At 31.8% G+C, this 24451-nt stretch overlaps 1 protein-coding gene across 1 annotated transcript in view; it reads left to right on the top strand.

Moving 5' to 3' along the window:
- The window catches only part of LOC134705658 (mucin-2-like), a 38534-nt gene extending 24815 nt beyond the window's left edge, over positions 1–13719 (top strand). The window contains exons 27-46 of the mRNA XM_063564378.1: positions 195–457; positions 2368–2512; positions 2876–2932; positions 3450–3627; positions 4130–4179; positions 4678–4842; positions 5052–5201; positions 5634–5880; positions 6019–6065; positions 6939–7014; positions 7276–7440; positions 7706–7758; positions 8574–8741; positions 9308–9463; positions 9853–10011; positions 10349–10563; positions 10993–11097; positions 11320–11380; positions 11648–11953; positions 12468–13719. Coding sequence (XP_063420448.1) covers positions 195–457; positions 2368–2512; positions 2876–2932; positions 3450–3627; positions 4130–4179; positions 4678–4842; positions 5052–5201; positions 5634–5880; positions 6019–6065; positions 6939–7014; positions 7276–7440; positions 7706–7758; positions 8574–8741; positions 9308–9463; positions 9853–10011; positions 10349–10563; positions 10993–11097; positions 11320–11380; positions 11648–11953; positions 12468–12517 — 2816 coding nt within the window. The 3' untranslated portion in view covers positions 12518–13719. The remainder of the gene's footprint in view (positions 1–194; positions 458–2367; positions 2513–2875; positions 2933–3449; positions 3628–4129; positions 4180–4677; positions 4843–5051; positions 5202–5633; positions 5881–6018; positions 6066–6938; positions 7015–7275; positions 7441–7705; positions 7759–8573; positions 8742–9307; positions 9464–9852; positions 10012–10348; positions 10564–10992; positions 11098–11319; positions 11381–11647; positions 11954–12467) is intronic.
- Positions 13720–24451: the final 10732 nt, after the last annotated feature.

The raw sequence follows: 24451 nt of genomic DNA, 5'->3' as shown, positions 1-24451 counted from the left end.
GACAAAACTTTTAAGAATTGTTGGTCCTCAATGCTCTTCTACTCTATTTGGCCTTCGAACGTCACTGATGAGTCTTTTGTAGACGAAACGCGCGTCTGGTGTATATACAAATTTTAATCCTGGTATCTATGATGAGTTTATTTGATCTGATGAAGTTGTATAGCACATAGTTAATTGAATTGTTTTTATTACAGAATGTATAAAAACTACTATGGAGGATGTATCCCCAGATATGTTGACAGTCATTACGGAAGACTCTGCACTTGGGTTTAATCCAGAGGACATATTTAAAACCTCCGGATGGGTGGCTAATAGAAATAAACCCGAAATTACATTGGAATTAAGAGACAGTAATGATAGCCCCATGGTGTATCAAGTTATAATGAATGTAGCCAATGTTCGAAAGATTGAAGCTGTTCTTAATAATGTGGAAAACGAATTTGTTAAATCAGTTACAGTAAGTCGTATAAGTCCAAAAGATTTAGGTAGTACAATAGCTATCAAAGGTACCAGGATTATAATTTAGTAAATCGCAAGTGTTTACTTGATTTGTCATAAATCTACTTAAATGCAGATATAAAGTTAAGTTACAATACCTTAATCGTTAGAACTTCAAATATAGTGTTTGTTTGTGTATAATTCATAAATATGACCAAATCTGTATTGAGAAAGTAAGATCTTGGGTTAGTTTAAACATATTTATTTTATAGTGGATTGGGAAACAAGTTTTGCAACTTTTATTAATCCCTTTCCACTTTGTGGGTGCAAGTGCTGCCTTGTAGCGGCATAGTCCTGCACTTTTTCGAAATCTACAAGGGTGTATTTTGCGTGCAAAAGATATGGCTCTATCTTAACACGGGTCAGCCATTTATCGTCCCCTTCCGACGGAATGTTATCGTTTACTCAAGACCATACTCGCAAATGATGTCAAGGGAGAGCCGCAAATTCAACCCCTGAAATTTTCATCCCGGACCGGGAATCGAACCAGGAACCTTTGAAATAGTAGTCCGAGGCACTAACAACTACACCACGGCTCTCATTAAGATCCTGGATTACGAATAGCAGAATTATAGTGTCCTATTTAGTTTGAAAACTGTCACACTGAAACGATCACATAACTATAAGGCAATCATAAAACTCATAAAATGAATACTTTTTCTTCAATTAATCTTTCATATTTTGGAAAATAAAAAATATCAATTTATGTATTTGGTACGACTGAAAAGCCATCTTAAGGAACGTAATCAAAACATTGAAAAGTATAGGATGTAATTTATTACAAAATAATAAAATCCATGAAAGGTCAACTTTGGATTAGTGAGTTTGAACTGAATTTCGTCAAAATTTATATACTGTTGATTCATTTTTATTCGTGGTATACCAATTTTCGTGGGTTTCGTGGGTCACAGCGAACCACGAATTTAAGAATTCCACGAAGAATAATCCCGATAAATGTGTATGGAGTTGGATGTTTATTTTCGGTTATGTTGTGCAGTTCTAGTAAAGTGTTGACTAGCGATAAACATTGTAACATAACACGTGTTTTTTTATTGAAAGAAGATACAAGTATTATAATTAAATCAATAATAAATATATCGAATATCAGTGATAATTTACTTTTTAAAATTGATTAAAACTTCATTGAAAATAACTGCAAGTTGTTAATTACCGTGTCATAGTTTGGTTTACTAGTGATTTAAAATCAATGGGATTAAGTACGGGGAAATGAGCTTTCAATCATAAAGTTTTGATTGCATCATAGAATTCCGACAAGCATTTAAAAATTGTAAAACAAACAAATAATTAGTTGTCTTTGTCCATTATTGTAATAGAAGTTTTTAATGAACACTTTAACCTAAAATGACCAAGCGAGGATTTCGACATTTCAAAACATTTTCAATGAATTCCTTCTTTTTAGTTTGTTTTATTATTGATTAAACCAAGGAGGTTATATGATCTCCTAAATCAAAAAGAAATCCACGAATTACGTATTATCTTTTTTTGTAATCAGCGATCCACGAATTTACGTAAACCACGAAACGTCTTTTTTTCTCTCTCCACGAAAATTGATACCCACGAAAATAAATAAATCCACAGTATGTTATAACGGAGACTCTTTTGGTGAGTCTGGGGTGCTTGTACTGAACAAAAATTTGTTTGGTGTATTCCTTATTAAAATAATTTATGTATTAAACAAATCTGAGTTGATTTGAAAAAGATTTTAAGAAATAATTGTAAACAGACAATATTAAACTTTATTCACGGACATGTATTCAGAAAAGAGTAAAAAAAGGTAATTTAAGTTGATAAATATTAGGATAAAAGCAAAACAAACATATTTTAAAGTATATTAATCACTCATTGTAGAAAGAACCAGAGTCAGCCTCAACTGAAACAGTTGTATTGATGTTTGATGGTGTCATTGGTACTGAAATTGTGATATCATTTGTTGCGTCAGGAGAAAAACCAATCATCTCTGAAGTGAAAGTGGTTGCCTGTATTCATCCAAAAGGTATAAAAACATTTAAGCAGCAAGTGTTTTGGGTGAAAAACCTACAGAAATGAATCAGAACAACAGTTATTGGGTCTTATAACTGATGATTAAATTTGTGCAACTGGATATTGCTGAAACGTATTTTTCTGTGTCGGATCTTTTTGCTAGTTATTCGCAGCTGGATGTTTGGTAGTCCGCATGACAACATTCTGCACTCCGGTAGTGTCTTTTACGAATTTCAAGATAGGAGTTTAACGTTATACATAAAATCTTTGACATTATAAAGTACTTAGTATCCAGTTGGTTTTCAAAGGTATGAAACTTGATGATCCGAGTTTTTAAGATATCAAATTATTATCATTGTGTGTTATATTTTTTCAGAGATAACAACAGCTGTAAGTCATACAACAGGAACAACAACTTTCAAATCAACAACAGGTAAGACGGATACCTTGTTTTTCTCTTTGATTGACATATTCAGTAGCTACATCAATTGTCACACTTACTGATACTTTCCGTAAGCTGTTGGTTATGGCATGAAATAATCACCTTTTTTTTTGTATTCCAAATTTCCTAACATGTGCTTGATATTTAGGTTGACAGCTACACAAAATATTGAATCACTCAAGATGGTATAATTAACAGACATAATGTTTAATTGAAGTTAACACAATCACGTTTATTTTCATTTGCCATTTTACTTTCTTGAATCTTGTAACTGAAAACATAACCACAATAATGGTAGTTAAAAAAATACAAACCTAATAAGGATGTGTAGTTAAGACGATAACATATACAATATCAACTTTTGTTATCTTTTCGATTATCTCAGTCATATAATTGTCTTATTTCTAACAATTGTAAAAAGTACTACTTGTTTTCTATAATGAGTAATGAATTCGTCAACAAACACTGAAAGTCAATTGCTTTAAATACATTATTCATTTTGTTACAGCGATGTATTGCCAATTCACACAAGAAGCCTTTAAAGACAACTTTGGATATGAGCAGATAGATATAGTTGGTTTTGTTGAAAAAGATGGAATTGAGGGTCTTACAAGCAATAGTGAAATAATTCAGATAGATTCAGTGATAGAGGAAGGAATTGTCGTTTTCGTTGGATGTAGTAACTGGTCAGTGCATTTCTTTTATGATTTATCTTTGTTCTGCAGAATAGAACTTTAAACTTAAAATTTCATTATTTTGTTTCCTTGTAGGAAATTTATATATTAGTTTATTATAAGTTTTGGAATTTTGTGTGTGTAAGATGCTGTTTCTTTAAATTAAACAGACATACAATCTAGCATTTTCTATATTCATTCTCAAGATGCTTAAATTTCCTGATAATTAATAAAATAAGGTAAATAATCCTTTTTGCTTAACTAAAATTTCGGATTTTAGTGAGAAAATAATTGATTGATTCTCAGGACGGAATCTGTTATACAGTTTAAACGTCAAAAACTATTGTTCTGTCATCCCTTAACCCACTTTATAAAACATTTGAAAACACCTGTCTGACGGAAGAATAGACACAGAAGATAGAAAATAAATGTGATGACCATATTGAAAAAGACTTTTGAATATGAAAGAGAAAACAAAGTAATATTCGGTTGAGTTTCTGAATTTTTATTTTAGTACTTGTGAAATGGATGGTAACATCAGATGTGATATAGGACAATGTGAAGGTATGTTAATACATGAACACTCATAGCTACTTTTCATATAAAAGGCCCTATGGTATCACATGAGATCCAGGTTCTTTCACCTGTGATTTCAGAAAGTGTGAAAGTTTCATATTTTTGTGAATGAAAAAACCCGAACCATTATATCAAATTGAAACATTAAGAAATGTTCTTTCAAAACATTGACTTTCTTTTATAAATGCATTGAACTGGAATTTTAATCAACGGGTTTAATTCGAGTATCACGATGGGCTTACTAGTCGGAACATTTGATTTCAAGCTTGTTTTGGGGTTGGGGGTATTTGTTTGTGTGTTCTTACTTTGTTGTGTAATGTTTATCAGTTTGTCTTCTTGTTACTTTGTTTTCTATTTATCCATGGACTGTCTTCTTAACCTATATCAACAACTTTTAATTGTTTTCTTAGTATCTGCTTGCAAGACCTTTTACATATACGACTTCCAACCCCACCCACTCTATTTATGAAATATATTATATTTTAGAATGCAAATATACACAGTGGAGTGAATGGACACCTTGTTCAAGAGAATGTGATGTAGGATCCAGATCAAGGCAAAGAATCAAAATTACAATTACCAATCCTAATATATGTGCTGATGATCTAAAGGAAATTGAAGACTGCAACATAGAACCATGCGTTACACCAAGTAAGATTATTCAATAAGAGATTTTATAATACATATTGCAATGGTTTTGTTTTGTGTTTTATCATATACCTAATTTAGAGCATGATAAAATGAAATGTTAAAATTATGTAAATCCATTGAACAAAATGCTACCGAAACATTTTGAGAGTTTCAATACTGAGTGTTATTGAGTTTAAATGATATCTTTCACGACATACTATTTTTTACAGCAACGATGCCAGTGTGTGAGCAGTGGAGTGAATGGAATGAATGCAGCACTTCTGACCCTTGCACTGAAGGTGTACGATCAAGAGAACGACATTGTCCTGACAGTCCGTCCCTAGAAAAGGAGCCATGTGTAAACAACTGCACATATCCAGGTAAGCCTAAAATTCTGAAAATTACAATTGCGGAAACATCATGCTATAAGTTAAAATCTTAGTAGACTTTTCTATGTGGAATCATATTAAACCGTATAAAAAAAGATTAAATCATTTGGGAGTAATATTTGTTATAAAAAAAAAAATCTACAATTTGATTATTACTTATATTCAATATTAAAGATTTGTATGTAGGAAGTTATAAGTTTTGATAAGTATAAGTAATGGTAATGCACTACCGGGTATTTTACATCCAATTTGATACACTGCATAATATGTAGTTTATTAAAACTGATTTGATCCAGCCCTAATGTTTACTGAACAAAAAGATAAGCCATGAGTGTAACAATTACATTAATTATTGTGGTTAACACTTGAAAATCATTGTTATATGTCGATATTATTACTTTCATTTTTTCATTACTGTTTTAGTATGCGAACATCCGTTGGTATTACTAACAGAACCAACTTGTCAGCTGACCTGTTATACAATTCAATATCCAGAAAGTTGTGTTATTCCTGATGATATGGAACCTAGTTGTGGATGTATGGAGGGTTACGTGCTTGACGAAGAAAGTAATATTTGTATTCCTATCCATGAATGTCAGAAATGTTACAAAGAAGATGGAACAGCTGTAAATCCTGGTCTAAGTTATATGAAATCCGATTGTGAAGAGTGGTAGGTGTCTAATTTTTCTTGAACTTTTTGTTTGATTTTTTTTTGGATTGAATGCGCCCAAAAATGTATCGTCATTTAAAATTTAAGGGAAATGCGTTAATTTGGTTACAGAATGATATGATTACTTTTTATTTGCAGTATCTGTACAGAAGGATTAACATTAACATGCGGTATCAAAACTGACTGTAAGTTGAAATATAGATACAGTTTATCATATCTACCGTCTCCTGCTGGTCTTTGAATATTGGGAGTTGTCAAGTTGGCTAACATATTTTTATCGCATGTATAGCAGAAATGTTTATTGTGGGTTTTTGTCTATTTAATAATATGATAAGCGGTAAAGTTGAAATCATATCTTTGAAAAAAAAACATTATATATTTCATCACAAAATAAACATTAAATAAACTCAGAATTATCAGAGATACCATGTTACGTCAACAAAAGAGAAACCAGTAAAAGTTAACAAGGCTAATTAAAGTAGGTAGTGGTATGGCTTTAACAATCCAACCAGTTTCACTGTTCAATAATAGATATTCACGCTATTGTCTATTCAGGACTTTGTCACCGTTATTACACTTCATAGTCAACAAAATATGGAATAAACATTAAGTAAAAAGTTATTGTAAAATAAAAAAGTAAAATCACAAAAAAACTGAACTTAGAGGAAAATCAATTCGGAAAATCCATAATCACATGGCAAAATCAAACAACAAAACGCATCAAAAACGAATGGACAAAAACTGTCATATTCCTTACTTGGTACAGGCATTTTCAAATGTAGAAAATGGTGGATTAAACCTGGTTCTATAGCGCTAACCCTCTCACTTTAATAACAGTCTCATCAAATTCCGTTATATTTACATTGATTTGGTGCGTTAAATAAACAACCACAATAAGCAGATGATAGGGTTGTCATTAGAATAGGAGCTTAATTTGAGAAAACAATAAACAGTCATTTGCAAAATGATGTCTGTCAATCTCTTCACTTAAGGTTTATACTTATGAATGAAAAATGAAGTTGAGATGTAAAACAGTTATGTATCAAAATGTATCCTAGGTTGCGCATGGACTGAATGGGGACACTGGGGAGAATGTAGTGAATCTTGTAAAGATGGAGTGCAGAATAAATACAGGTATTTTAATATGTTGTTTCTTTTTAAAAATTGTTTTATGTAAAGATACTGCAAATGATCCCTACTTAGATTTTAAAGTTTAGTTTAGTTTAGATAGATTATCGAAGGAATAGAAATGTATCGAAATAATAACATTTTCAGATAAAGTTGATCAAATTTTTTATAATTATGCATCAAGTATTTTCATCATTCTTAACGTTTTAGTTTGTTATTGTATATAAACACATTCTAATAAATTGGTGATGCGTCAATTCTAAATAGGGAATTGTTGGTCGGAGACCCTCACTCATGTGGAGATGACAAGATAACTAGAGTATGTAGTCCACCGACATCACTACCTGACGAATGCATAGACTGTATATACAACAACGAGGAATACAGTGTTGGAGATCTAGTTGATGTCAGGGATAATGGATGTACAAAGTGGTAAGTTTGTCTGTCGGTATATAAAAACTTGTGGCGACTTTAAATGTAGTATAATAACTAAAATAACCATTTACAATCAACTAATGACAGTTGTATCGAGGTTTTGTATTATACTGAAATTTAAAGACTTTTACTAATACCAAAATGTATGTTAAAGATATATGTTGATTATTTTTTCTATGTTTTGTTACTTTTTTAATATACTGTATGGTCTCACTTGGATCTTTGAATATCGTGTAAATAACGCAATGATTATTTATTATAGCTACTGTGATTCTACTCATAACTCGTACTGTGTTCCGGATCCTGTTGCCAATGGTAAGAATCAATTTTAAATGAAAACGTTCAAAATACTAGCTACCATTTTTTTTACTTTTAACACTATTACATAATATTGTGATGTATACTTTTTGGTAGTTTTGCTATTATAGATGTTGAATTGAACCTAAATCCTTTATATAAGAAAATACCCAACATATATGAATGTATTTTACTAGTAAGAAACAATTAATATCGCATTCTATCCTTGTTTCAAACAAGAACGAAAATGATTTATCCGCTGTACATGAATAAAAGAGGGACGAAAGATACCAAAGGGACAGTCAAACTCATAAATCGAAAATAAACTGACAACGCCATGGCTAAAAATGAAAAAGACAAATAGACAAACAATAATACACATGGCACAACATAGAAAACCAAAGAATAAACAACACGAGCCCCACCAAAAAGGGATGATCTCAGGTGCTCCGGAAGGGTAAGCAGATCCTGCTCCATATGTGGCACCCGTCGTGTTGCTTATGTGATAACAAATCCTAAATATAATGCAATACAATAATAAATGTTTAGCTGAAATTGCAGTTCATGGAAATCATGGACAGAAAAATAAACATTTATTGAACATTAATAATCAATACAGATACAAATATTTCGTTAACTCATTATTTAGAAATTAATATCGTTGTCAGTTATTTCAATAAAGAGATTTATAAATGAAAATTGGGAATGTGTCAAAAGGACAACAACCCGACCAGAGTAAGTGACAAGTGATTATTGGTATCGTTAACATAAAATAACATTAAACAATTGTAAAATATTTCTTAAACTAATGTTGTATGTGTGCTTCCTCTCAGTCAACGGATCATGGTCAGACTGGGCGGAATGGTCAGCTTGTAGCAGTTCATGCGATGGTGGCGTGAGATCTAGAGTTAGGCTCTGCAATGATCCATTACCCCTTTGTGATGGAAATGAATGTGAAGGAAGAAATGAAGAAGTTGAAGATTGTAACGCAGAACTTCCATGTAAATATGTTTTACTTCAAAGTGTCTAATAAAACAGTAATAATGATCGTTTTCAACAATGTATGGATACAAAAAGAAATAAAGATACTATTAAATGGTTGAATATTTAGGAATCTTTAATAAAAAATCATTTGAAATGGGTTTTCTATAGAAAAATAAATATTAGACAATTGCTTTCAAAAAATAATTGTTATCCCGGGTGCCAAAAATATATGATATAAAATAGAGAGATGTGGTATCATTATCAGTGAGACAACTACCCAACAAAATCTATGATACTGTAGTTATGACAAACAATGATTTGTCGCATGAATTTTATTATGACTGCAGTTGTTTAAGATCCTGCATTTGAACTGACATTTTCACAAAATATGCAAAACATCTCAAGATAAATTACATTGTGTGGAAAACTTATAGATGCTCTATGATACGCCACGCAGCAATGAATTTTTACCTCCTAGTCAACTAATAAATGTAGAGAAAATGACAGTTATATACTTTTACCCCTTCTTGTATATTGATAAGCAGTTACAATTGTTTTCACGTAGTATTTGTTTCTTGTTTAGGCTGCATTATCTCTGAATGGTCCGATTGGAGTGAATGTTCTGCATCCTGTGATGATGGTGAATCAGTTAGAACAAGATTCTTTGTAGATCCCTCAGAACAAAGTTCGTGTTCTGATGTGAATATTACAGACATCCAACCTTGTAATCTTGGGGAATGTAAGTAAAACTTATTATACAGATATAGAACATCAATCAATAATAGTTTTTATTTTTTTGTATTTTAAATAAAATAAATGAAACAGGAATGACAAATTGCATTGGTTTTTTTTCAAGTTAGGAGCTTCAAAGTTATTTTTAAAAATAAAAAAGAGGGGACAGTTATTTCCAATTTTTGAAGATGATTATAACTCGAGAATAATCTGAAATATTTCAGCCATGCGAAAGAACAGTGGAAATTGACGGAAATCCGAACGGAGGTAGACCTGCTGCGTCAATCGGTATAAAGACCATCAATATGAATTATACTCTAAAATATATGTTTTTCTATATATATTGAAATATAAATGAAATTGAACTTATACAAAGAAATATAATATTTTGTATAGGTGGTTGCCGATACAGCGAATGGAGTGAGTGGACTGATTGTAATGCAGAGTGTGGTATCGGTCTGTCACAAAGAAAGAGAGATCTCGTTCAACCAAGCACTTATGTAGAATGTGACCAATTACAGGTCGAAGAGAGAGACTGTTATCTTGCAGATTGCGGTAACTACAAAATAACTAATAAGACTTTAATCTAAAAACAACTTATTCTGTTATAATTATAAAACAATAACATTGTATATTATGTATAATAATTTTATGATAATCGTTTTCATATGTTGATATATGTGAATGTTGTTTTTAACGTTGTTCACTATATGTATATAACCATTTTGCATTGAGATTGAAAGAGTAGATGGTAGTTTCATTCCATTGGCTTAGATAATTGAACAATACATTGATTATCAATTGTGAACGATAAAATTAACGATTCAAATAAAATACGAAAAATGGAAAGCGATTGCCTGAAGATAATTATATTTTTTGTATTTCACTTCAGTATGTGACAAAGATCATGAGAAATGGAGCAATCATTCTCGATGTGAAACGACATGCTTAAACAGATTCACAAATATCCCAGTGGAAGATTGTGAAGAACTCAACCCTGGCTGTGTTTGTGAGGAAGGATACTTTGAAGACAAAAATGGCAACTGCGTTACCAACGACAATTGCTCAGTTTGTTATCATCCTGATAGTCCAGATGAACCAATAGAGGTATGTGTACCAGTACAAAAGAAATGTAATATGATACGAAAAATGGTTGTCTTCTTCAAATGAAGTTTGTATACCTTTGCACTAAAATTCAACTTTGTTTTGGCGAAAAATAAGTTTGGTGGTACCTCATAGAAATATTAGATTGGTAATGTATGGAAAGTTTATATATAACTTACTCAATTTTGTAATATGTACTCATATGTATTGTGAAAATAAGAATGTTTGTTGTTTTTGTATTAATGTCTCATTGCATATGAGAATGTATTCCTTCTTTCATTCTTTGTGAATAATGTAGATGACGAAACAGAATTTCCGACTCTTTACGATAAATTCATTCGGTCGGTCAAATTTATCCTCAATTTAATTCGAGAGCCTTCTCAATTATGATATTCAAGAGTGTATGCTGATATTTCATCGTATTTCTTTCAGCCCGGAAAGATTTTCAAAAACCCCAAAGTGGCTTGTGAGGTATGTCAATGTGTTGGTGGAGATATTGTCTGTAACAGAAGATGTGAGTTCCCCGAATGTAAAGAGGTATGTAAAATAGTGCTGTTAACTTCATGTTTATTTAATGTTGTTACATGTTATAATTCCTTTGAAAACTGAACATTTACCTGTGTGTTGCTTTCCTGTTTTAAAATCAATTTCAAATATCAATTGACAATATGTAATATAGTTCTATCGTTAATTCAAATCAAAAGTTGATGCTCAAACTAAAGAAATCAGGAGAGTTAATTTCTTATTTAAATATTTTAGGGCGAAGTTCTGTCCTACCCTAAAACTGATCCGTGCTGTCCTAGATGTATTCCTGAAGAAAGTAAGTTTTAATTGCTCTACGTATTTTACTTTATATTTTTCATTCTATCACGACTTGAATATAAATTGTATACGATGATTAAAATTGCCATTGTAACTATTAACTTTCGCCCGATTTCTTTTGTCTATGTTTTAATTTTGAGATATTATTATTGAAATCCAAGTTGAAAATTGTATTAACATGAAACAACTAATTGTGCGAATTTATGAAAAGGTTACAAATAGTGAAAATTATAATTAATTTTTTCTCTCTTCTCAATTTCCACAGCAACATGTTCACTGAAGACGGAAAAGAGAGTTGTAACACGAGGGGACTGTGAAACTGTTGACGAAATCAATGTAACCTTCTGCTCCGGAAGCTGTGGTAACAGTAGTAGTATACCTGTGTTTATGATGGACGATGGTATGGAGTATGATAACATGGGTTGTATACAGACATGTAAATGTTGCCAGGGTACTGTACGTGGTATGCAGACAGTAGATATACGATGTGGATTACCCGGTCAGAAGAGACTGTACAAAGCCCGTGTACCTGTGATTGTAGCCTGTAAATGTGATGCATGTATTACAACTGGTAAGATATCTTTCAAATTTATAAGTGATAGTGTACCCAGTAATAAGTTAGAAACTGTCTTAAATAACCATAAATGTAATAAGAATGAATAAGATAAGACTTTTTTTAACATAGATTTTTCTACTTGGACTTAAACGTCGTCAGAAATGTTCAACCTAAACATTTGAATACAAAATGTATAAATACGATGAACCATAAGTGACTTTTAACACAAATGGAATAAAAAAAAAAGGTAATCCCAAGATGAAGCACAATAGTTAAACCAAAAGATAGGGACCCGTTAATCAAATAAATAACCAGTCAATTACAAAATATAATTTGAATTATGGAATTAGATTTGAATAATGATTTTTATAAACGCATGATGTCGATTTCTGTCATTGGACGGATTTTTTTCAATAGTTTAACAAAATGTCCCTAATTTATAAAGTATTTTGTTGTTATCTTTAATGATTTATGCATACATCATCTTGTTGTGGTTTCCATTTTACTATGTGTAAATTATTTATTGCAGAGTCACAGAAGAACCAACAAGATGCTACCAGCGGTTTTGGAAAACGATAAAATAGTGATAAATGTATAATTAATTAAATTTTAAATATAAAATCTGAAAAATGTCTTATTATTCATTGACAAGCTAATTTAAACTGATCATTCCGTAGCACAACATACATGTGAAATATCTCCAACAAGTAAGAAATCGTAAGAAGAATGAAACACAATAACCGAAATCTAAAATCATTAAAAAAAAAGTTGGCTATGGGGAAATGAATATAAGCTTTAAACATACTACATGAGTCTCGATAAAATACATATAAAAAAATCACCATATCATTCATTCATCAAGTTTCGACATTGGCATGAATATAAATTAAGTTGATTGCCTCTGCAACCGTAAAAAGGTCCCTTTAATGCATTACACACAACTTGCATCCCTAAGTTTCATCAACTATAGATATAAGACTTCCAACAACAGTTACTTTAGCTACCAAAGTTTATCCAAATAATGTCAATTTTTAAAATAACCAGCCATGATCTTTACCAAAGGTGCCATCAGCTATTATAACATCAAACAACAGTAATTGCATCTTCACAAACCACAGTGTAGATTTCGGCAATATCGCAATTTGATTCTTTCTTGTTTTGTAAGGTCTTTAGACCTAACATTTGTTACCATCTATGACTCTTGACGCGAATGACTGGTTTTGAATAAAATGGCCAGAGATGTTTAAGCTGGTAGACAATCCAAATCTTACTCCTTTGAGCAACTTTGACTGTTGCGTTCCTTTGTCCAGTTTTTTCCAAAGCTAATGATCTTCAAAGTGGAATACTTATTTATCATATAAGCAAATTTTATAATCAATTATACCTAAAACTTAAAAGTTGGAGGTTTAACTTGTTATAAATCCACGTTAAGTCTACCGTTTTCTTCATAAGGAAATGCTGTACCAAGTCAGGAATATGACCTATGTTCTCCTTTCGTTTGGTGTGTTTGAGCTTCTGATATTGCTCTTTGATAAAAGGCTTTCTTCGGCTGTTGTCTGCTCTATGGTCGGGTTGTTGTCGCTTTGATACATTTCCCATTTCCTTTTCCAATTTTATTTCCTATTTGAATTGTTCTTGGAGTTCGGTATTTTATCATTTTACCTTTTAATTGGTTGTTTAAAGCACTAACTTTAACGAGAAATATTCGGCAGTTTTCTAGAATTCATTCAACTGTTTGGTTGTTCTTTCGTTACAAACTATTTAGTAACGAATAAAACAGGTGAATCTTTAATTCTTTTATATCTGATATAGATCAGGATTTAAACAGTGACCTCTATTGGATTCTTGTTTGGTTCACTTGATTGTGTTATTACGTGTATTCTAAACCTCAACGATATTAGGCATCATGGCATGGCTAGTTGTAGCAATAACCAAAGATAGCTAACACAGCCAGCCGCTTTCAAACATTTTTACGTATGCCATTATCTGTTGGTACAAATACGACAAAAAAACCTGCATATTACACCATTATGGTGATAATTTAGTTCCGGCTGATTTACAGAATAGTGTTAAATAAAGGCAACATTAGTATACCGCTGTCCGAAATTCATATATCGGTTGAGAAAAAGCAAATCCGGGTTAGAAACTAAAACCGAGGGAAACACATCAACTATAAGAGGGAAACAACGAAACTACAGAACACTGAAGTGTAACAAAAAACCCAAATGGCAATGCATAGAAACGAACTATCAGATAACAACTGTCGTATTCCTGACTTGACATACAGAACATTAACCTGTTGGTTTGTTTTTTTTGGTTAGCCAAACCTTGAGCTGTATGGCAATGTTAAATATACCGCTAAAATGGCAACTTTACATGACGGGAATACAGTACAAAAAATGCAAAAATACAAAAGACAGAGAAAAACAAAGATAAATAACATAGTAGTACATTTTGACATGTTAACCAGAATAACAACGGATAACTAAAACTAATTTAGGACAGACCACAAAAACACGTGACTTCCATTTATCTAGCACAAAGCAGCATCAATAATTGGTTGTATACAAATACCGAAGATAACTAAAACATCTCAAACATTTTCTTACATTACCACGGTATACTTCGATTGTAGAAAGTTGGAATGAAAAACAGATTTTAATAACTGCATTCAATGTTTGTAGTCTTTGGAGGTCTGAGGATGGTTAAATTTTATGGCGGAGAAACTTCTGTCTACTGAGTATATTATCGGTACTAGAGATATGGTTTATTTGTATATCAAATGTCATAAGAAAGAGTACTTGTCACAGTGTTAAATAATTGATAGATCCTTGTTTTAGATTTCCGCATAGTTATTGCTACCAAGAAAGTGTTTCGGTGTTCAAATAAAAAATACTAGTGTTTAAATTTCAAATTCATTGATCCTGTTGATTCCACATATTCGTTATCACCGAACTTCTTCTGGTCATAAGTTTGTTATCATACTACATGTGGTCACGTCATGCATTGTATTAAAGAAGATATAAAATTTTATGGTACGAACTCCTATGGTATAGTTTAATTTATAATCTTTTTAGGTTTAATTGTTTCTTGACATGGTGTTTTCATTAATACTATGTTGAGGACTCATTTAAAAAACAACAACACTGGAACTATAAAACTTGAAAAAAACACCCACTGAAAAAAATGCCCATTTAGTAATAACTATCAAAATAACTGTCATATACCTTTCATAACCAATATATAAACTATAAACATGCCTTCGTGAATTTGCCCACATGTGAATTTTCCAGAAGGAAAAAATTGGCCACTTTCACACGATAGCAAAGTTAGTGTCAAATATGAGTAGTCCATACAATGAAACGTTGCAATTAATTCAGTTTGTCCTATATTGTTTTAGACCTATCCAATATGAGTCTCTTATTGACGATACATGAAAACAATACGATATAAACACGATATACATTTCATGTTACTGTATTTATCTCACCAGGAACGCTCGAAGCCAAACTTTTTTAAAGTCAAGGATTTATAAAAGACTCGAAACAGTGAGAGACCTATATGACCACAAAGGACATAAAATAAAAGCCAAATCCATCTAGAATTAACTTAACCTGAGGGGTTTAACCTTTGTTTCTTGATTATTTCAAAATTTATAAACGGATAATTCTAAATTGTAAATTTAGCTGTTATAAAAGAGGGACGAAAGATACCAGAAGGACAGTCAAACTCATAAATCGACAATAAACTGACAACGCCATGGATAAAAATGAAAAGGACAAATAGGCAAACAATAGTACACATATAACACAACATAGAAAACTAAAGAATATATAACACGAACCCCACTAAAAACTAGGGGTGATCTCAGGTGCTCCGGAAGGGTAAGCAGATCCTGTTCCACATGTGGCACCCGTCGTGTTGCTTATGAGATAACAAATCCGGTAAATAGTCTAATTCGGTAGGTCACATTTATGAAAGGGAAGGGGACTGTAGTAGCGACGTAAAGAACATATCGAATATCATTTGTAAAACGATAATTCCATAACGGTCAACCAACTCATGATGGCGTCCGTAAAATTTAAGAAGAGATTATTTCAACTTCACCATTTGGAACTCTTGATATAATAGCTTCCTTGTGAGCAACAACCCTCTATCAAGAAAATTTTGATAGGAAATACAAGCATGGGAATATCGTATTAATTGGGAGATATATACACCGTATGCAGGTTCTGATGGAATGTTGCTACTTAGAAATGGAAATTTCCCAATTGGAAAGCTGAAATCATCTCTTTTGTCGAAAAGTTTTGTTTTCAATCGACCCTTATTGTCAATTTCTAGATGCAAGTCAAGATATGAGGTCGACTTAACTATATCTGTTGTATCCTTTATCTCTGGTTTTATGGGATAGATGCATTCGACATTGTCAAAAGAAGAAATATTTATAGATCATGCCAGTATCGAAGTAGTGACTACTCAGATGACGATGCCCTCTGAAAAAAATCACACTTTTTACAAAACAATAATTCTTCATCAGGCTCGTTTGGTATAACCAGAGCAGACAGAGGTATAGCATTTTTTTCTGGGAACTTCAGAGAAGAATACTGGTGCAAATTAGCCCTAGGACGATGTGGTTCAATACAAATACAGTTGTTTTAGAGAGCTATCGTTGTATTCATAGACGCAGTTTTTAACAATAACTATTGATTTCCATCGGTTTTGCAGAAGAAGAAAATTTTACGAATAAATGCACTATAAAATCGATGATTTCAAGATCAATATTGTGAACTTTTAATTTCTATGTAGCAATACTCCAGCATACGGAGTATAGATCTCCAAGTTTATACGACATTTCAGTGTTTTGTATTTCGTATCATGATTTCCTTGAAAAAGGATTGATTCTAACAAGGAGGATATTAAACCAAGTTTCTAGTGGTCAAGTTGAAATCATCCCTTAGTAAATTTTACTGTCGCTATCCCGAGTTGGTTGATCGTTATGGAATATCCGTTTCACAGATGATTCGGATATGTTAGAAATGCCGTAACTACAACCCCGTCCCCTTCACACCGGATGTGTCATACCGAATAAGATTATTGCCGGGTTTGTACTAACATAAGCAACACGATGGATGCCACATATTGAATCTGATCTGCTTACCCTTCGGGAGCACCTGAGCTCACATCCCACTCTACCCAGTTTTTGGTACGATCGTGTTGCTCAGTCTTTAGTTTTCTATGTTGTGTTTTAAGGAACTATTGCTTGACTGTTGGTGCTTTTCTTTTTAAGGCATGGTGTTGTCAGGGTTTTTTTCGATTCTTTCAAGGACTTCAAGGTGTTTTGGTTTTGAACTAAGAGTTGAACAAGAAAAAATTATGTCCCCTGTTCTCAAAAAAAGTTTTAATTGTATTGTTATCTAATTATGAACTTCAACCACATTTAAGGTTCATCATAACCTTTTGGCTTATATGGCCGTATTTACACCACAAGTTGTACTCTGAGTACAGTGCACCTTCAAAAGTTTTAAGGCATGGCAGGACCTATAGATAATTAAATTTTAAATGCATTTTTATGATTCAGAAAATTACAAACTTTTCTGGATTTTGCTATTCATTTTTCTCATTCCTTTAGAAGGTGCAAAAATAAACTAAATTTGGAAAGCTCTCCTCATATAATCAATGCTGTGTGTAGTATTGACTGTTTATCCAATTCTTGAACCAAAAGAAATCGAGAATGGAAATGGGGAAATGTGGCAATGAGGCATCAATCCGACCATAGAGCAGACAACAGACGAAGGCCACCAATGGGTCTTCAATACAGCGAGAAACTTCCGCACTCGGAAAAGTCCTTCAGCTGGCCCCTAAACAAAATGCGGCGGGGTTAGTAAACATGTTTTTTGCGATCTCAACACTCCCACTATACCTATAGCCAATGAGAAAAAATAAACGCACAACAATACGCAAAGTATATATATTTAACTCCTTTAGAGAAGTCCGAGTCCGATGTCAGAATAGGTAACAAAAGAAACTAAACAAAATGACAATAATATATAAATTAACAAAAAACTACTCGCACTTACTGACATTTTAGCACCAGACCTCAATTAAACTGATTGAAAGATTATGTCTTCATCATATATAGATATAGGAAGATGTGATGGAGTGCCAATGAGACAACTCTCCATCCAAATAACAATTTAAAAAGTAAACCATTATAGGTTAAAGTACGGTCTTCAACACGGAGCCTTGGCTCACACCGAACAACAATCTATAAAGGGCCCCAAAATTACTAGTGTAAAACCATTTAAACGGGAAAACCAACGGTCTACTCTATATATGCACATCAAACACAATCCCTCCCGTTAGGGGTTTAGTATTATACCATCATAAAATATATGAGAAAAACATAACCCGTGTCATGCCAACTGGTTTAAGAAGAAATATGTTTAATTCCGATGCAAATACCCTATAAGAATCAAGATTAAAGCCAAAATATGCAATCTTTAATGACCTGACATCAGTATCGTAATTATATCCCTTCTTAATAAGTTTCTTTAATTTAAGGTTTGTTAGCTTTTTAGGTGAATACTGACATGTTTGTGCTTTGAAAAGAATATTACCATAAAAGATTAAATTTGAAATACCCGAACGTATAAGAAATGGCTACATGTTGAGTTATATTTACGAATGATGTCCTTGTACCGATGATAAAATTTAGAAAATGTTTTGACTCGTTTGTGATAACGAAAACCCTGGTGTTATAATTTTTCAGTCATACATAAATTTCTCTATCTAATATACACGTTGTTACATACACGAGCGAATCGTACAAGTTGAGATATATAAACACCATAAGATGGTAACAAGGGAACGTCACCATCTAAATATGGATAATTAACGATAAGAAATGAAAAATCATCTTTTTTATCATAAGATATCAACATCGAGGAAAAGGCAGTGGTACATTGTAAGTATTTCAACAGAATAGATTTCTTTATTATACACACTGAAGTCGTCATTATTGAGAGATAATATATCACCTAAATATCTAAAAGTGTTGTTAAATTTTTGTATCAAATGTTGTTTCGATGGGTCTTTGCTGATTTTAGTCATAAATTGTAACTCATAACAATACAAAAACAGGTCCACTTTAAGTGTTGCATAGTTATAGTTACCATTGAAATTCTGAAAACTTGACGATATACGAAATCTCCAAAGCGAACAAAAACATGTATATATCATAAAAGTCTTCTGTGATTTTTTTTCATTCTTTACACATACATATCGTATTAAATTAAATCAGTTTTTCCCCTCCGTCTGTTATGATGTGAAAATATGGCAGCTACCTAATGGTCGTATTTTGAAGCCGTAGTTTACCGATTGTCACCATATAGTAAACAATCGTGGATATTGATCACGTGTATAACATGTACAATCAGATAATAGGTTATATCTTACCCATCTTCTTTTTTATATTTCAATGGCAGATCCATGCGTCGAGCCAAGGATTGCGATCACCGGATTTTTTACGAGAAGGGTCACGCTAAATATAAAAAAGAAAATGTGGTATGATTGCCAATGAGACAACTCCACAATGGTTTAGGTCAGGCAGACCGAACAGAGAGAATTCTCTCTCTTTTTGTATTGTATTGTATATTTGATATGTTTTTCTGTATTTTGTTTCTACTTAGTTATATAATGTTCAACTACGTTAAGTGTATCACATATGAAATCAATAAGACTTAAAAGCCAAAACTAGATGGATCAATTTAACTTTTCTTAATGTAAATGGCTTTGGAAACGATTTTAAACGCAAATCCATGTTTCTTTGGTTAACAAAATTTCAAAGCGACATCATTTTCTTGCAAGAAACACACAGTACTGAATCGTATGAAACTATATGGAAAAGGGAATGGGGTGGAGATATTTATTTTTCGCACGGGGAAACGAACTCTAAAGGGAAGGTATCTCATTCTATTTGTTGAAATTGATAACACAGATTTTGTTTTTGTGAATTATTATGCACCGACCAAAAACTTTGAAAATGACAAAATTGAATATATTGAAAAATTAAAGATTTTATTAAATGAAAAGTTAGAACAAAATCTTGTTTTGGGTGGAGATTTTAATACGATACTAAATCCATCTTTAGACAAAATGGGTGGTTCAAAATATAACACACCTGTCAAATATACGAGTAAATTAGAAGATTTTATAGAAGAATTTGAGTTATGTGATATTTGGAGGACAAAAAATGTTGACTCTAGATTATGTACTTGGCGTCAAAGAACCCCGCTTATACAATGTCGCTTAGATTTTTGGTTGTTTGGCAGTGTTACCAAAACATCCATTGTTCCGTCTATAAAATCTGATCATAGTCTTATCAAGTTGACACTGTCAGGCGAAAACTTTAGTGAGAGAGGTCCCGGTTTCTGGAAATTCAACTCGGGTTTATTGACAGACAAAGATTATGTGGATATAGTCAAAAATACTTTATCAGAATGTGATGATAAATATCAAAATTTAGAAAACAAAAATTTAAAATGGGATACCATTAAAAGTGAAATACGGGGCGCAAACGTCAAATATTCCAAATATAAAAACATGAAATTGCGGGAAAGAGAGTCCAGTTTAAAAAAACGACAAGACGAAATTCAGAAAAATCTCTCTCGTACATATTTAGATAAAGATATAAATACACTTTTAATTGAATTAGATATTGTTAAAGAAGATTTAGAGCAAATAGTAAATAATCAAACAAGAGGGGCTATTATACGATCACATGCCGAGCACTGCGAAGGCAATGAAAGAAATTCAAAATATTTCTTATCATTAGAAAAACGTAACTATAAAAATAAATGTATTAACAAATTAGTTGTAAACGACATTGAAATATTGTCACAAGAAAAAATTCTAAACGAAGAGAGAAATTTCTACGAAAATCTGTACTCATCAAAAGAAGACCATGATAGGTGATTCTAACTTTTTTGATTTAAATTTTATTCCTAAGCTAACAGATCTGGAAAAGGATATATGCGATGCTAATATTTCAGAATCTGAGTGCGTTAAAGTTTTAAAAACATTTAAAAATAATAAAAGCTCTGGTACAGATGGGCTTACCGCTGAGATTTACAAATTTTTGTGGACTGATGTAAAAAAATATGTTTTGGAAAGCTATGGATATTCCTTCGAGACCGGAACCCTCTCAATAGACCAAAGACGGGATATTCTGACTCTTATTCCAAAGAAAGATAAAGATAGAACACTCTTGTCGAACTGGCGACCTCTTTCTCTCTTAAATTTTGACTACAAATTATTAGCCAAAGTTATTGCGGAAAGAATGAAATTATTTCTTCCGAAACTTATAGATCCGGATCAGACAGGATATGTGGCTGGTAGATATATTGGTGAAAATCTACGACTAATTGCTGATATTATATTGTTTACTACTTTAAAAAATTATCCAGGGCTTATATTACAAGTCGATTTCGAAAAGGCGTTTGATACGCTAGAATGGAAATTTATTCAAAAAGCATTGGCTTGTTTTAATTTTGGTAGCAAGTTCCGGAAATGGGTCTTAACTTTATACTCAAATATATCTAGTCTTGTCGTTAATAATGGATTTAGTTCTAGTCCGTTCAAAATTGAGATAGGTGTTCGACAAGGGTGTCCTTTATCTCCGTTTTTATTTATTTTGGCCGTTGAACTGCTGGCAATAAATATTCGTAAGAACAACCATATATCAGGTATACAAATTGGGGATAATGAAATAAAAATTTCACAGTTGGCTGATGATACCACTTGTTTTTTGAAAGATGTATTTTCTTCGCAAATTTTATTAGATTCCTTTAATGATTTTGAGAAGTGTTCAGGGTTAAAAGTCAATTTTTCGAAAACCGAAGCAACATGGATTGGAAGAAATAAATTTAACAAAGAAGGTTCCCTTCCTATTAAATGGACAGATGGTTTTAAAACCTTAGGTTTAAAATTTAACGCTTTTGATGAAATGGTTTGTTCTAACTTAGATACATGCATAGAAAAAATGGAATCAATTATTAAAATGTGGAGGATCAGAAACCTTTCCTTGATCGGTAAAATCGTAATTCTTAAATCACTTGCAATATCGAAGCTTATTTATGTCATTTCATCTACACATGTACCAAGATATGTAATTAAAATACAAAGGGACATTAATAACTTTTTATGGAATGATAGTGCTCCGAAAGTTAAATCGGAAGTTATTCAAAAGTCTCCTAGCGAGGGGGGACTGAAAGCACCAAATTTTGAAGTACAGCTGTTATCCTTTCGTATCATGTAGGTAAACAGATTTTTGTCAGAACATGACTCTAAATGGAAACATGTTTCCAAAGCATTCTTCTCCCTTTTTGATTTAGAGGATTTATTTATGAGCAGATGTGAATTTGAGTTTTTAAATTTAAAAGCACCTCTTTTTTATATAGAAGTGCTATCTGCTTGGAAACGTTTCAAGGGTGTCACCCGCAAAGTGGAAAGGGATTAATATAAGTTGTAAAACTTGTTTCCCAATCCACTATAAATAAATATGTTTAAACTAACTCTTTTGGATTCGTTTTTGAGCATGAGAATAAAAAAATGCCTATTAGCAAATTATATACTAAAGATGTATATTCACTTTTTATCGATCGGGTAAGTGTTTCTCCTATTTCACAACAAAGGTGGGAAGAAAGTTTTAATATAGAAATTAGTGACGAAAAATGGAACAATATTTATTCACTAGCTTTTAAATGTACTATTGAAAGCAAACTACAAGCTTTTCAATATAAAGTGTTACACAGAATAGTCTCACATAATTATCTCCTTGAAAAATATAAACTTTCTTTAACTAATGAGTGTGCCAGTTGTAAAGAAATAGAAACTATAGAGCATAAATTTTTTGAATGTATAGAAATAAAACGACTTTGGAGAGAATTTTCTAATTGGTGGCATTTAGTTTTTGGAGTAAAAATATTTTTAGATAAAGACAGTGTCATTTTTGGTATATTGAATTCTGATAACTTAGTGTTAAACTATTGTATTTTACAGGCAAAATATTACATTAATTATGTAAAGTACACACAATTAGACAGATTGTTTATATCTGTGCAAGCTTTTCTCAAATTTTTGAAAAGACGTCTGGAGATATTAGAATATTTATATCTTTCTAAGGACAAGCACGAGTCATTTGTCGACAGATGGGGGGAATTTATGGAAGTTATTAATTAAATTTATTCTCGATATGACCATTTTATATTTAATGTATTCCAAAGTATCTTTTACTTGTACCATATACCGATTATTCACATCATTTACTTGTATTTGTTTTTTACTATGTCTTATTCGAAAAAAATATCAATAGTATGACTATGCCATAGGTCAATCACTTATGTATTGTAAAATGTATGTATGTATGTATGCACTGTAGTTTGAACACCAAAAAGATTAATAATAAAAAAAAAAAAAAAAATCTCCACAAGAGACTAAAATGACACAGAAATAAACAACTTTAGGTCAACAATGAGCAAAGCCAATACCGAATAGTCAACTATAAAAGGCCTCGAAATGACAATGAAAAACAATTCAAACGAGAAAAATATAACGGCCTTATTCAGTATATATATAAAACAAAACAAAAGAACGGAAAAGGTCACTTGCATACGGCTCGACATATTTTCCGTATGCAAGTGACCTTTTTCGTTCATTTTTTTTTAATTAAAAAAGTAAATTTCTTCCTTTAAAGTGGAAAAATTAAAGAATTTTCTTCAGACAAAACTATATGTACATACGTTTAATAATGAAAAGTATCCATTTAGTTATAAAAAAAACCATATGCATCATTTTCTCTTAATTTGAGCAAGGATCTGTAGAGTTAGACTATACAAATCCTTGATTTGAGGTTTCATATGACTTTAAGGAAATCATTGCTAGCACTGCATGCAATAGTTCTCTATCTATCAAGCACCGAATTGCCAAATATGAAAGTACAAGGGGAAAGGGTGCGGATTTTCTACAAAATGTCCATATGTTAAGCATTCAGCAGAAGCAGCACAAGGGTACATAATCCTTAAATCATATATCTAATGTTGAATGTTTGTGTTCATAAATTGTGAACTTGGAGTTTGACAAGGATAAAATCTATCTGATGTTTTATCAAATTCTTGTAATTATATTGTTCTAGTAAATAAGTATGTAAGTAATTTTTATTGAATTAAAGTCCATTATACCAGAGACATATGCTCTGATGATACTGACTATCATCAAAAGAACATATACATCATATGTGTATACATACATACGAACATTTTTCTTTGGTGTGTGGAAATATTGTGTGGAGAGTTGTAAAACATAGATGTCATACGAATCAACAGGATCATTAAATGCACGAAATTTATCTAAACTTGACATCCAAAGTTTTTTCTAGTACTCCCACTTTGAAAAATAGTTAATTTCATTTTTTTTTCATATGCTTTATTTCACTTAATTTAATCTTGCACTGGCGTT

This window comes from Mytilus trossulus, chromosome 2 (genome assembly GCF_036588685.1).
Source record: "Mytilus trossulus isolate FHL-02 chromosome 2, PNRI_Mtr1.1.1.hap1, whole genome shotgun sequence".
Classification (NCBI taxonomy): domain Eukaryota; kingdom Metazoa; phylum Mollusca; class Bivalvia; order Mytilida; family Mytilidae; genus Mytilus; species Mytilus trossulus.
This window is presented reverse-complemented; position numbering and strand designations above follow the sequence as displayed.